The following is a 15,326-nucleotide window of genomic DNA, read 5'->3' on the forward strand; positions in this document are numbered from 1 at the left end:
CATGGAGCAGGTATTACAGGGAATTCCAGGTACACAATGTTACCTGGACGATATTCTGATTAGAGGAGATGATGACGAGGAACACCTTGCAAACTTGGAACTGGTGCTCACCAGATTGAAAGAATATGGTCTTCGAGTTAATTGCCAGAAATGTGAATTCTTTCAGAAGCGGATCTCGTACTGTGGTCATGTCATTGACCAGGAGGGGCTTCATAAGTCTCCTGACAAGATCGAACCTGTTGTGAAGGCTCCCGCTCCGGATAATGTATCCCAATTGAGGTCGTTTCTAGGGTTGATTAACTATTACCATAAGTTTCTGCCAAATTTATCCACGGTGCTGCACCCGCTGAACGCTCTTTTGCAGAAGGGAGTACCATGGAAGTGGAGCGAGGACTGTAAGAGGGCCTTTCGCGAAAGCAAGGCATTGATCACCTCAGAGGAAGTGTTGGCTCACTTCAACCCAATGCTGCCTATTCGTTTGGCTTGTGATGCTTCTCCATATGGTATTGGGGCAGTACTCTCACACAAGTTGCCAAATGGCCAGGAGAGGCCAGTTGCGTTCGCATCCAGATCATTGACCTCCGCTGAGCGCAACTATGCTCAGATAGATAGGGAGGCTCTCAGCCTTGTGTGGGGAGTAAAGAAGTTTAATCATTACCTGCAGGGCCAAAAGTTTACGCTTCTGACAGACCACCAGCCGTTGGTATCCATTTTTAACCCTAAGAAGGGTGTTTCGGTGATGACAGCACAGAGACTCCAGAGATGGTCCCTTTTCCTAGGGGCACATCAATATCAGATCGAATTCAAAGGTACAAAGCAGCATGGTAATGCTGATGGGCTGTCGCGCCTGCCACTACCTACAGAGGAGGAGGCACCGACGGTTGACCCTGTTGAGTTATTTCACTCGACCATCATCGAATGTTTACCAGTCACCAATGCAAGTATTGAAAGAGAAACCAGGAACGACCCGACACTGTCCCGGGTCTACGAAGTGACAGTGAAGGGATGGCCAGCACATGGTGATCCACTGTTACCGGCATTCTCAGCAAGACGAGAACAGCTGTCCGTCTGTCAAGGAACATTGATGTATGGAACAAGGGTGATTATTCCTCCTAAGTTAAGAGAGAGAGTTCTAAAGGAACTGCATGAAGGTCATCTGGGGGGAGTCAAGATGAAAAGCCTTGCTAGGGCTTATGTGTGGTGGCCGGGTATCGACCAACAGATAGAGGAGCTGACGAAAAGCTGCTCAGGGTGCCAAAAAGTGCAAAATGCACCTCCGATTGCACCACTGCATCCATGGGAATGGCCTTCAACCCCATGGCAACGTGTACATATTGACTTTGCTGGTCCTTTCATGGACTCCATGTTTTTAATTGCGGTGGACGCACATTCTAAATGGCCAGAAGTGATTAAGATGACTACCACTACCTCGGAAAAGACGATCGCGGTGTTAAGAACGATATTTGCAAGAAATGGATTGCCAGAACAAATATGTTCAGACAACGGACCGCAGTTCGTGTCAGAAGAATTCCAGAGATTCATGAAGAAGAATGGGGTGAAACATTATACCTCTGCCCCATATCATCCGGCTACAAACGGGTTGGCCGAGAGATTTGTACAAACGTTCAAAAAAAGCGATAAAGGCCATGAGCGAAGATCAGATTCCACTACAACACAAGGTGGACAAATTCCTACTGGCATATCGAAACGCCACCCATGCAGTGACAAACCAAAGTCCTGCCATGATGTTCTATAACAGGAGGTTGCGGTCCAGGTTGGGCTTGTTAAAACCAAATGTGCGGAGGGGAGTTGAAAACAAACAGTTCCAGCATATAAATAACAAGACCACTCGGAGTTTCGAAATAGGACAACCAGTGTTAGCCCGGGATTATAAAAACGAGAAATGGCAATCTGGAACAATTCGGGCCAGACAAGGACCCCTGATGTACACGGTAGATGTTGGTGAAAATGTAATACGGCGTCATGCTGACCAACTGGTAGAATCGAGAACAAGGGTCGAACCCATGGTTACGGCAGAGACAACCGTGGAAGAAGTTAGTGAACCTGAAGCATCTACCTCAGAAGTGAAGGTACCTGATGATGATGTCCAATCCATAAGAGACCAACTAGATGAGTCACCCCAACGACAAGAATCAGAGACCCCTGAAAGGCATTATCCAACTCGAATCAGGAGGCCTCCTCAGAGACTGAATCTTTGAACTGTTTTGCATGAAGTTGTATATATGTTATTAGGTTATGTTAAATGGGGATATAACTGTTAAGCTAAAAAGGGAGGATTGTGGTGTATGTAACCTGTTCCACCTTAAGAGAACTACTTTAAGAGATGTACTACTTTCTCTTGGCTGCTGTATACTGTAATACCGGTGGTGACCACACCGGTATATAAGTGTTGTGTAAGGATTTGCTGGGCAGTTCAGCCCTGACCTCCGAATAGTAAAGACCTGTTAAAAGTTATTCTTGTTGTCTGTGTCCAGTGATTGATCCTAAACATAACTGGGACACACAGACTCAACAGTTAGGGTACATGGATATTAGTCAGATGGGAGAAGGGTTGGAAGTAGTGTACCACAGGGGGTCAATGATGGGTCTACTTTTGTTCTCGATATATGTAAATGATTTGGATTTCGGCACAGGGAGTACAATCTTGATATTTCCTAATGACACAACAGTAGGCAGTTTGCCAAAATGTGAGAAGTGCTGCAATAGCCTTCAGGAAGACATAGGTTAGTGGAATGGGCAGACAGGTAGCAGTAGCAGGTGGAATTTAATGTGAATAAGTATGAAGTAATACATTTTGGAAAGAAAAATCGAAGAATGGGAGTATACATTTAATGGAATGATGCTGAAGGATGTGGATGAACAGAAAGATCTTGGGGGGGGGGGGTTCAAATGCATAATTCCCTGGAAGTGTGAGTACCTGTAGCTAAAGCCATAAAAAAGGCCAACAACATTTTGGGTGTTATAAGTCAGAACACAGAGTATAAAAGTAAAGAAATAATGATAAATTTATACAAAGCATTGGTTAGGGCATAGTTAGAGTACTGTGTGCAGTTTTGAGGTGGCCTGTAATAAAGAGCAGGTTAAAGTAATAAAATAGCATCAATTCACCAGGATGGTGCCAGGGATGGGAAACTATAATTATGAGGAGAAACTTGAGATACTGGGACTATTTTTTCTGGCTCAGAAAAAGCTTGGAGGAGATTTAATAGAGTTTTAAATGAAATAATCAGGGTTATAAGAGTGAATCTTGTTGGGGAGTCAGTGATGAGGTGTCATCAATTTAAAAGTAAGGAGAGAGATTAGGAGACATTCCTTTACAGAGGGCTGTTGATGCATGGGATGTTTTGTTGCAAGGAGTGGTTGAGCAGAGACCATTGTATCTTTTAATGGCTAGTTGGATAAATACTTGAAGCAGAGGAATATACAGGACTGTGGAGAAGAGAGCAGAGCAATGGGTATAGTTTTGAATTGCACTATCAAATAGTTGGCAGACACGATGGGGTGAATAGCCTTCTTCTCTGCTGTAAATTTATCTGGTTCTCTGCAAGCTTGCTTGCTATAAATGAACTTTACCCAGTGCCTTATAATCTGAAACTTCATTGCAGTACCGAGGACTGCTGCATTGTCACAGATCCCATCAGCTGGATGTAAATGATCCCATGCTCCTATTCAAAGAGCAGGGAATTTTCCTGACCAACAATCCTTGCTGCGTGCAAAGGGTCTGCCACATTTGCCCACTTAACAGCAGTTGAGTACACTTTAAATGTAATTCATTGGAAGTGAAGTGCTGTGGACAATATAAGGCAGTATATCAATGTAAATCATTTGGAAAGAATTTGAGAGAGTCCTCTGGGCACATAGCCACTAACCCCCATCCAGGATTTTTCTTGTCAGGGCGCTTGTCAGTGGAAGCATGGTGGGACAAGATTTATGCCTGCCCAGCTGACTTCACATTGACCAGTGTAATTTTTCGTGGTCAGCTCAACTTACATATTTTTGCCGATATTGCCACCTGCCTTTGGGAGCTTGTTAATGTTGCGGGAGGGGGTGGGGGGTCAGAATGGCTGCTATTGCAGCTTTCAAAGTCTGCAGCTTAAAGGGCCAGGCAGCATCCCTAAATGGAAACATCAAGCTGCCTGCAATCTTGTTCAGAAATTCCTGCAGTATTGGAAGAAACATCTTGCTTACTCCTCTTTTTTAAAGTGCATATTGTCTGCACTAAAATTGACTTCTACATTTTGCAGCCTCATGGAATGCTGGATGCTTGTTTTATACAAACGCTACTTAGGTCTAGTATTGATGAGGCGGCAATGACAGAAAATGGGATGTATGACCTCTCCATGTCATTACTGCTCATTTACATAAACCTGCCTGTAAAAGTGACATAGAAAATATATCTATGAGAACGAGGTGAGGATCCAGCAGTACAGGTCCCTGCCCCATTACTAAATGAGTGGTAAACAAGAGAAAAATCATTTAGATTCTCAGGAAGGACCGGCATCTTAGTTTCAATGGGTGACTTTATTTACAGGTAGCAAACAGTGGCGAGTCTGAAATTGGAAGCATAAACAGAAAGGGGTACGTCACAATTCCAATATTTTATATTACCTGGAGATTCGAACACAGGTTTTCCTCAAGAGCATGCAGGGAAAGTGGAATGGGATGTATAAGACACTTAATTGTCCATCTGGAACTCTCATTCTACAGGAAACTCTCTGGTATCCGGCACCAACGGGACCGGGATGGTGCCGGTTGATTAAAAATACCGGATGACTGAGAGGGTTATCTACCGGGGCTATTTTTAACAAAGAGTCAGACTCCTGTTATTGAGGTGTTCGGACTTCTGACAGTGCCACGAAGCCGAGTAGTGGCAGTTTGGAGAACTACCCACACTGACTAACTCAGCCACCGCGGGAGACTCGGACTCGGCAACATTTCCGGTTATTGAGGTGTTTTCGGAGTATGAATTTTGCCGGTTAGAGAATTCCGGATATTTAGGTGCCGTTTAAACGAGAGTTTCCTGTACTTATACTGATTCAGTTAGCATTAATTATGCCATTTTTTGATCAACAGAGGGACTATATTGATTTAAATCCTATTTAACTCAGCTTACCAGAGATATAATGAGCTGAAAGGGACACAGAGGATCATTAACAATAACGTCATTTCACTACAGGTTATTTACTTCTGTATTACCTGGCTTATCAGGCCCTCAGGAATGATCATCCAGTTCCTTCTTTTAGATGTCATGTTTAGATTCCTGTAATAAGAGAATTATCCTTGTTTTAGCTTGTATGATTATATTTTTGCTCCACTAGGCGATAATGGAGAACTTCCGGGTATTTGTACTCTTTGATAGCTAGCTGTCCAATTAGGTACTGATGGTGTACCACTGTATTTATTAAAGGAACTGTCTGAGTCAACATATGTTGTAAACAAAATGGCACCAAATTTTCTCGGGGCTTGGGGCAGAATCCTGGTGAAAAAGCCGTGAAAGTGGACTGGTGGGATCCAGAAACGGCAGCTCTCCATCTTGAAGATGTAAGTCTGGGATTTCCTACGGGGGATGAAAGTTATCTTCACCCCATTAATAGCTGGCAGAATGTTGTCAGCCACTGGAGCACCTGCCTCCTTTGCACTGAGAAAGCTGGACGTTGGCAAGATATCGGTGTCTAGGTCCATGGGTTAGCAAAAGTGGGGCCCCACAGAGGGGTCCAGTCTTGGTCATGGCCTGGGTGACTCCAGAATTGCTTTGAATTATTTTTTAAAATCAGTTCTCATGGAGGGGACCAATTAGCTACAGTACTTTACCTTGTAAGGCAGGCCTGCTGGTGGAATCCTCATATGGGGATGGTGCGCTGTGCCTTTTTCCCTTCCTCCGCTCGAACAGTTGCCCAATACAGGTTATTAATCCTTTATCCGAAACCCTTGGGGCCAGATGTGTTTCGGAATTCGGATTTTTTCGGATTTCAGAACGGTAGGGGTACCTGCAGCTCTTTTTGACATTTTCACAGTGAAATTAAACTCAAAATCACAAAATATCAAAAAATATCAGAGAGCAGCAGATGCATGTGTGACTGGTAGCAGCGCTGAGACACAACTGACGCCTCACACCTGCGTGGGTCAAGCATCGGCCGCGTCGGGTTATGTTTGGCGCCACTCGGGTCATGTCGTGCACACGAGTGACGCTCCACGAAAAAACTTTCGGTTTTCAGAGCTTTTCGAATTTCGGAATTGCGGATAAGGGATTGTGGACCTGTATATGCTCATATGGTGCAGGTGCTCGCTGATATTATTTAGATAACTTGGTCATGCTCTGGATCCTCCAGTAGGGTCAGAAGCGTAAGTCATCAGCAGATTGCAGTTTTTGCTCCACTGCAGTTAGAATGGTATAGCAGGATTGCGGACTTTTAGGCCCGTCTATTAAGGCCCTTTACAGGTTTATCTCTCTTCTCTTTCTTCAGATGAGAGAAACATTTGGAATCTCAGCACCAGAATCACTTATTTCAGGTGATCTAGTCACTATTGATGGACCTACAGTGTTGGATAGATAATCTGCTAGTTTCCACTCAACGTGAACATGGAATAAAGACAGCCACTTGCCCAGTCAGACATGTAATGGCCAACACCATATAGTCAAGGGAGATTCCTCTCCCACCGACACACAGTACACCCTTGGCCTTGTTATCACATCTTGTCAGCTACAAGGTCACAATCTCTGACTGAGCTATCTTTAGTAATTTCTTCATATCTGTTTTCATTCACACTCCCTGGCAGCCTTTAACCTCGCTAACTCTTATTTCTACCCACGAAAAAAAGTCATCAAGCCCCTCCCCAATTCCCAACTCGCATTCCTCTAACCTATCAATTGCACTTGCATTGCTCAAGAACTTCCTTGCCTTGATCCTCAAATATCCTTGTCCCCAACAGATTCCCTTCCTACAACAGCCACCTTTGTGGTTTCAGGTATGCGAGCTGGAGACAAGAGTGCACATGGTATAAAACTCACCTGATTGTGCATTGCCAGATCTGACCACTTCAAGCTGCACCATTTCTCTCTCTCTGCAGCCAAATCTTCCTATTACTATAGGGACATCTTGAGGGCAAGGATAACCTAAAAATTCTCCTTACACCATTAACTACCTCTTCAAAAGTTCTTCCCCTGCATGGTCTGATTGTAGATGTGAGGAGTTAAAGGATATCTTTGTTTCTAAGTTGAGGCCATCTGCCAGCCTCTGCTCGCTTCCTAACTTCTCTCAAACTGTAGAGCTCCACCTGAGCTCTCATCAGATTCACTTTCTCCACCACGATTGCTTGATTCACTTTCAACCAAGCTCCTGAACATGCAACAACTTCTTCTTAGGATCCATGCTAATCCTTCTCATTCTTCGGGAAATACTTGCGCTGCTTTTAAAATGATCACCCCCCCTCCCCCCCTTTTGAAAAGACCATCCTAAAATCCTCTAACCTACCAAACTATCATCCTATCTTTAACCAACCCTTTCTCCAAAGTTCCTGGACATATTTTTGTCACCCAACTGTATGCTTATTTCTCCTACCACTTCTTGTTCAAGTCCCTCCAATCTGGTTCTGTGTAAGCCACTCACTTCCCACAGTGACAGCAATTTTTGCAGACATTCTAGTTACATGGTCTTTTTGGAAAGTCTGTCAAATAGCAAAAAGTGTACATCACACATCTAAATTTGCATGTAAAAAGTGACAATAAACAGAACTAATAGACAAGGCTATTAACATATTAAAATGGTAATGTACTTCAGGAAAAAGTGACATTAGAGGATATACAGGTTGTCTGAAGGCAAAATGTATTTGTAAAATGCACACTTCGAATATGGTTAAAGAGTGAACCGGTGTGGAATTTTGGCACAAATCCTAAGATGTGCTGTTGGCAGTTCTTTTGCCTCTTGTACATTAATATTCCTCAAACATTATTACACTGTAATAGTTTTATGTTAGCTTTCACTGTTTTGAAGAAGCAACAGATTAAATTGAAAATACCATGACTTAGCACTATTTTGAGAACAAAATGTTATGAATACAAAATTAAATAAGGTTACATTTTGAGCACTTGCCAATCAGGAGGGTGTTGCAACCTTAGACTGAGGTTATTGCTTTTCAGAAAACATTCATCATGAAAATTATTTTCATAATTTCTTTTGCAAGCATCTACACAGATTGGTTTTTCGAAGATATCTATAAAATCTAGCAATAAAATTGAATCAAATATCCAATTTGTACACAACTTGTCTTTATTTCATGACAACCAATGCAACCTAATTTAAATCATTTCATCCCTTCTGACTAGATTAAATTGTGTCAAATTTAGAATCATTTCACATATTTGTAGATATAGATGATTACAAAAAAAAGCCAGGTACTAAATTAGTTACTAATCCAATTCATGGGGGAAAAATTCGGTATCTCCCCATTTGGAGCGCCATTATTGGCGGTGCGCAAAGTTTAGCGCCTGGCGCTAATTATCGCCTCCGACAGCAAACTTGGCTTTTATCGCCCCTGGAGGTGATTGGAGCGCTAAATCAGGCGCTACACACCTCTCTTAAGGCGCTAAGGCCGAGGAGCGAGGCGCTACCTCACAGCGCTGGCGAAGCTCATGTGATGTCAGTCAGCAATGGAACACAGACACACTGGCACCGTCCAATTCTTAAAGGGGAGTTCTGACGAATGGTCATCGGCCTGAAACGTTAACTCTGTTTCTCTCTTCACAGATGCTGCTTGACCTGCTGAGTTTCTCCTGCATTTTCTGTTTTTATCTTAAAGGGGAGGGTTGATCTTGCTCTCCCTCCACATCCTGCTCATCGCAGCCTTGAATCTTGGACTGAATCTCAGCCTGGAGAGACCTGTACATCAAATCTGCTGGAAAGAACAATGGAGAGCACCAGGGAAAGAGCTCAGAGTGCAGACCCCATAGTCTCTTCTAAATCGATACAAGGAAGGGCAAATCAAAATCAACCTGCAAAGTGCTGCTCAGTACCCAAAACTCCTTCACACAGCGTTGAATCTCTCCAGAAGTCTCTCAGAATGCGTGGTGCAAAAATGTCACCGACAAAAAAAGGCAGGAAGTGGTCGCCTTTAAATAGTGCTCCCCTAGTCCCTTTCTGACAGCATAACGCTCCCCTCAACCTGTCGTTGCTAGCGGTAAGGCAGGGGGCGTCACTCAATATCCGGTCCGGGGCACTACCGGGGCATTGCGCACTCGACTGACGTCACGATCTGCCGGCGCAGGAGATCGTGGTGGTAGTATTTAGCGCCGCCGCAAAATGTCTAGTTAATTTCGCGAGCGGCGCAAACATTGCTGCGCCCGGGCGCTAGTTGCTTTGCGCCCCACTTGGCACCCTCTTAAGGCGCTAATGGGAGGCGCAAACAACTGAATTTTTCCCCCATGGAGCCTTGCTTTCAATAAACTGTCCATTAGTTACAGGCACATATTGTTTAAAGGATACAATCATGTTTCTTTTCTTGCAGGTTGTTCCAGAATAAGGCCTACACTCCTGATAATTCCAATTAGAAGCAGTTGACTGACTGAACTAGTTTGAACTTTTATTGATTGGAATGCCAAGCTGAAGTGTTGATGAACCAAGTTCTTATTTAGCACTTTCATTCTTGAATCATTGCTGTTACTATCTGCAACTAATACAGCAAAGCATTGCCCGACTGTGGGTTTCAACTCACTCATATATTGATTTATTTCTCTGCAATTTAATAGAAAACCTACTGGATTGTGGAACTAGTTTAGACGGAGGTCACTGCTTTTCAGAACCAATCGTTATGCAATGCTACAATGGATCTGTTCCTAGAAAAGCAGAAAAAGCACTCTAAATATGAACAGAATTCCATCTGCATGTAGCTAGCCAAGGACCATGGCTGTTTACAATGAGTGCTGGCTAGTATTTTTGTAAACAGGTGCAGTATAGCTAGCATGAATTACACTCCATCTGTACAGGATCAGGATAACCAACTGTGAAGTAAACACAGACCCAAACAAGCTTAATGTTCTCATTTAGAGACTTGCATCAGCTAATATTTAGATGATTCAGTGACTTAAATTTGGCAATTACATATCATGTAGTTGCATACCATCATGATTACAGCAAATATTTTATCAACAATTGGATAAAAGGAATGTTTGTTGCTCCCTTGGTGTGCTAAGAAAAGGCTTGTACTGGTCATGCATGCTCTGACACATAATAAATTAAAACAGATTTTACAAGCTAAACTTTATTAGTGCAAAAGAAACAGTGCAGATTTAAGAGATTCCAGATGCAGTTCTAGATTTTGATGAAATCATTGTATTCCTTATTCAAATATGAAATAACAAAATCAAAGCGCGCTTTTATCCAACATCTGAAAAGTAAATAGGGTTGAAGAATAATTGCCTCATGATCCCCACAATAGATGCACCTTGTGCGCAAATTACTTTATAATTTTACATTTTAGACTCATTGATTTTTAGAAAATAAATTCATTAATTTTTGAAAGTAATTTTTTGTCTGAGATTCTTAAAGTATATTTGTACAACAAATTGAAGAAACATTCAATGAAGTTCCTGAATACTTCGTGCCTTGCCTTGAAGTAGCACAGATGAAATATTTTCTGTTTCTTATGAGCATTTCTGAATAAACTGATACAATTACCATTCCCCACTATATATGAATAACTAAAAAAAAAAAATCACATAAAAACAACTGGTCTAATTTTAGTTAAAGTGCATTGCCTTCATGAAAAATTGCTGGATAAAACTTTTTTTTATTTGAAGAACAAAAAGAGCCAGAAAGACCATGTACTATCTTCATCACAAAGATTTCACATATAAGTGACACAACGATATGTTTCGAAGTGTTCTACATCATTACATTCTACGCTTGTAAACAAATGAGAAAAGACTTGCAAAATACATTTTCATGAAGACAATGTTGCTTTATTTTTTAGTAAACACACAGCTTATGTATGTAAACAAGATATATTTATGACATTTTATTAAACTCTGGACACTTTCCAGTAACCCTTGATATTCTGTAGCTTTTTTTAAATCCACTGTGACAAGTTTCCTCAACAAGCAAGCTGTCATGTATGGTATTGGATTATTTTATGTAGAAACGCCTTATGCTCAAGTAGCATTAACAGGGGCTTCTTCCAGACTGCTTCCAGGCTTCATGAACTCCAACAATAGTCTCTTTCTTCACACATTTAAAATATCCCTTGAAACCATGTTGTGTTGGTGCCTGTTGAAACCAAAGTAATGAGTCTCAGTTACTGTACACAGACACAACTGTGGTTTTCTGTCATAATCTACCTGGGCCATTCTGTTCCAGTTTAAACCATTTTGGACAGTTTTAGATTACTATTCAAGATTTTTATAAAACTGGTGATATAAATACTATCCAATGGATGTAAAACTATCAAATATCATTTGCCTTCCACCTTTTCACATACATCCTATATTTTTTAACTATATAAATTTGCCACCTTTTTCTTCTCCTAACTCCTAGGGGTCGATTTTCCTAAAGCTGTCGGGAAGGAGGCGGGACTTTAAACTTTCGGGTTTTAGTCCCGCCTACATCGATGTTCGGCTGCCATATTCCTTTCCCCCTTTGTGCTGCCAATAACTGGCAGCGCCCTGAAAGAAAAAATGGCGGTGTGGTAACGTCAATCGGGGTGCAACACTGGCTTAACGTCACCAACGCGAACTTCGATCCCAGCGCTGGGTCCTAAGCACGCCAGGCAAGCAGGCTGACGGTGGTGATGCCTGCAGCTCTTAAAGGGACACACACATCATTCAGGTAAGTTTGAATTTAAGGGTTTGGACCATTTTTTATTTTATTGAAATGGTGGCTTGCTGCAATAGATGTGAAAAGTTTTTTTTTAAGTGTGTAGGGAGTGCTGCTGGATGCTTGCAAGGGCTCGGATGGTAAATGAAGGCCTTTGAGAAGACAGAACATGCTGCGAATACACAGCAGGTCACACAACATCCGTGGAGAGAAAAACAGAGTTCATGTCTCAGGTCGACATGCTGCTGACCAACTGAGTATTTCCAGAATTTTATGCTGTCATTTCACATTTACAGCATCCGCTTGCAGAGGGAAGAGGAAGACGCAGAAGAGGAGGAAGCGAAGAGGAGGAATCAGACAGCCCCTTTGTGGCCAGGATATCCGGGATGGCATCATCTGCCTGCGGTCCCACTGGCTGGGCAGGCTGCCTCTTCTTGTTAATCCACTGGCTGAGCATTTCTTAGGTGTGTGAAATGAGGAAGGCACAAGGGTGGAGTTGTGCTGACGGGCGGGTGGGAAAGCAAGAGGTGCATGCCAGGAGGAGGATAACGTACCCGCATCTTGTATCCTTTCAGCCTCGCCGCTGGCCAAGGACTCAACCATGCCCCTGCCAAGAATGGCCTGCATCGTCTCCTCCAAGGGGGTGAGGTGAGGCTAAGAATGGGAGACGTGCCTTGTCATTGGTGCAGATTGTTGGTAGGCAAGTGATTGGGGGTTGTGCATTGAGCAGTGTGTGAGGCTAGTGGTGTAGTTGGTAGGAGATGGCTTTTGAAGAGGCATTCACTGACCTTCACCAGTGGTCTTAGGTCATAAAGCTTCTTTGGGCACTAGAGCCAGGTGGTGGGGGCGACATTGCTGGCAATGACGTCCTTAGCGATGTACTCCCAACATCATGTGACAGAATCGGACAAAGTCAACATGGATTTACAAAAAGTAAATCGTGCTTGACTAATCTACTGGAATTTTTTTGAGGATGTAACTGGTAAAATAGATAAGGGAGAACCAGTGGATGTGGTGTATTTGGACTTTCAGAAGGCTTTCGATAAGGTCCCGCATAAGAGATTAGCGTGTAAAGTTAAGGCACATGGGATTGGGGGCAAGGTATTGACTTGGATAGAGAACTGGTTGGCAGACAGAAAGCAAAGAGTTGGAATAAACGGGTCTTCTTCCGAGTGGCAGGCAGTGACTAGTGGGGTACCGCAGGGATCGGTCCTAGGATCCCAGCTATTCACAATATATATTAATGATCTAGACGAGGGAACTAGATGTAATATCTCCAAGTTTGCAGACGACACAAAGCTGGGTGGGCGTGTGTGCTGTGAGGAGGATGCCGAGAAACTCCAGTATGATTTGGACAGGTTGGGTGATTGGGCTGAAGCATGGCAGATGCAATATAACGTGGATAAATGCGAGGTTATCCACTTTGGTGTCAAAAACAGGAGGGCAGATTATCTGAATGACAATAGATTGGGAGAAGGGGAAGTACAACGAGACCTGGGTGTCCTTGTGCACCAGTCGCTGAAGGTAGGCATGCAAGTGCTGCAGGCGGTTAAGAAGGCAAATGGTATGTTGGCATTCGTAGCGAGAGGGTTTGAGTACAGGAACAAGGATGTCTTGCTGCAGTTGTACAGGACCTTGGTGAGACCACATCTTGAGTATTGTGTGCAGTTTTGGTCGCCTTATCTGAGGAAGGATGTTCTTGCCATGGAGGGAGTGCAGCGAAGATTCACCAGACTGATACCTGAGATGGCAGGAATGACGTATGTGGAGAGATTGGGTCGATTGGGCTTATACTCGCTGGAGTTTAGAAGAATGAGAGGGGATCTCATTGAAACTTATAAAATTCTAACAGGACTAGACAGACTAGATGCAGGAAGGATGTTCCCGATGGCCGGGAGTCCAGAACCAGGGGCCACAGTCTAAGGATAAGGGGTAAGCCATTTAGGACAGAGATGAGGAGGAATTTCTTCACCCAGAGAGTGGTGAACCTGTGGAATTCTCTACCACAGAAGGCAGTTGAGGCCAATTCATTAAATATATTCAAGAAGGAGTTAGATATATTTCTTAAGGCTAAAGGGCCTTAAGAGGGCGCTAAGTGGGTCGCAAGCCAACTGGCGCCCGGGTGCGGCACTGTCCACGCCTCCCGCTAAATTCCGCGGGACGTTAGTAGTGGCGCTAACCGTTACCGATGACGTCATCGGTGTGTGCAGCGCCCCGGCTGCGATATTTGGCAGCGCCCCCTGATTTACCGCCGGACGCTATGTCCGACCGGTTCAGGGGGGCCTACCTGCGGCCGGGGAGGCGCAAATTAAAGGAGGTGCGGGGCGGCCATTTTTGTTGTTGGCCGCCTGCCAGCACCTGCCTGCGCTCCGGTCCACGGCCTCCTGAACACCCCCCCGCCGTGGAGTACTGGCTGCATTCCAAGAGCCCGGCACTTCTCTTGGGTGCCGGGCTCTTTTGCCTGCACTCCCGATCCTCGGGGGCCCAGCTGGGCCCCAGATCGCGCTGCACAAGACCCCTCCCCTTTAAGAAGGGGAGGAAGGCCTGCAATACTGCAGCGCGACGTGCCACAGCGTGTGGCGCTGCGGCACGTTGCGTCACGATATTCAGTCGCAGCGCCCCAAGAGGGATGCGGGGCGCCTCCAGTAGCGCCGCGCTTCCCTTTGGGGCGCTACCACTCAATTTCCAGCGGGCGGCCGCGAATGCTTCTGGGGCCCTACTTTTAGCGCCCTGGCGAGGCTGGCGCCCCAAACGGGGCTACACTCAATTTCTCCCCCAATGTTTTCACATGTGGGGGAGATCAAAACGAGGGGCCATAAATATAAGATAGTCACTAATAAATCCAATAAAGAATTCAGGAGAAACTTCTTTACCGAGAGAATAGTTAGAATGTGGAAATTGCTACCACAAGGAGTAGTTGAGGTAACTAGCATTTAAGGGAAAGCTAGATAAACACAGAGGGAGAAAGGAAAAGAAGGATATATTGATAGGGTTAGATGTAGAGTGGGAGAAGGCTCGTGTGGAGCATAAACACTGGCTTGGACCTATTGGGCCGAATGTACTGTACTTTCTATGTAATTTTATGTATTCACAAGATTTAACCTGGATTCCCCATAGCTTTGAGTTTAACTAGTAGTCTTTTAGATGTCTAGGTGCACCATGTTTTGGGGTTTTCACTTCCTCAAAGAAGCCAGGATTGGTCAGGATCTTTTTTTCCCCCCAGTCATTGGATGTGGACTTCACTGGCAAGACCAGCATTTATTGCCCTGGAGAAGGTGGTGGTGAGCCACCTTCCTGAACTGCTGCAGTAGCGGTTTGGTACAACTGAGTGGTTTGCCATTTCAGAGTCAACCTACTGTAGGCCAGACTAGGTAAGGACGTCAGATTTCCTTCCCTAAGTGAACCAGATGGGTTTTTAACGACAATTCAGTAGTTTCATGGTCACCATTACTGATACTGTTCCAGAACTGAATTTATATTCCTCAGCTGCCATGGTGGGAT

At 44.1% G+C, this 15,326-nt stretch overlaps 1 protein-coding gene across 3 annotated transcripts in view; it reads right to left on the reverse strand.

Moving 5' to 3' along the window:
* Window positions 1-10,259: 10,259 nt before the first annotated feature.
* The window catches only part of micu2 (mitochondrial calcium uptake 2), a 572,545-nt gene continuing 567,478 nt past the window's right edge, over window positions 10,260-15,326 (reverse strand). For all 3 annotated transcript variants that reach the window (XM_085999181.1, XM_085999180.1, XM_085999182.1), the window contains one exon: window positions 10,260-11,279. In XM_085999181.1, coding sequence (XP_085855307.1) covers window positions 11,175-11,279 — 105 coding nt within the window. In that variant the 3' untranslated portion in view covers window positions 10,260-11,174. The remainder of the gene's footprint in view (window positions 11,280-15,326) is intronic.

This window comes from Somniosus microcephalus, chromosome 10, assembly GCF_052327205.1.
Source record: "Somniosus microcephalus isolate GS21.2 chromosome 10, FLI_Smic_1.0, whole genome shotgun sequence".
NCBI classification, from domain to species: domain Eukaryota; kingdom Metazoa; phylum Chordata; class Chondrichthyes; order Squaliformes; family Somniosidae; genus Somniosus; species Somniosus microcephalus.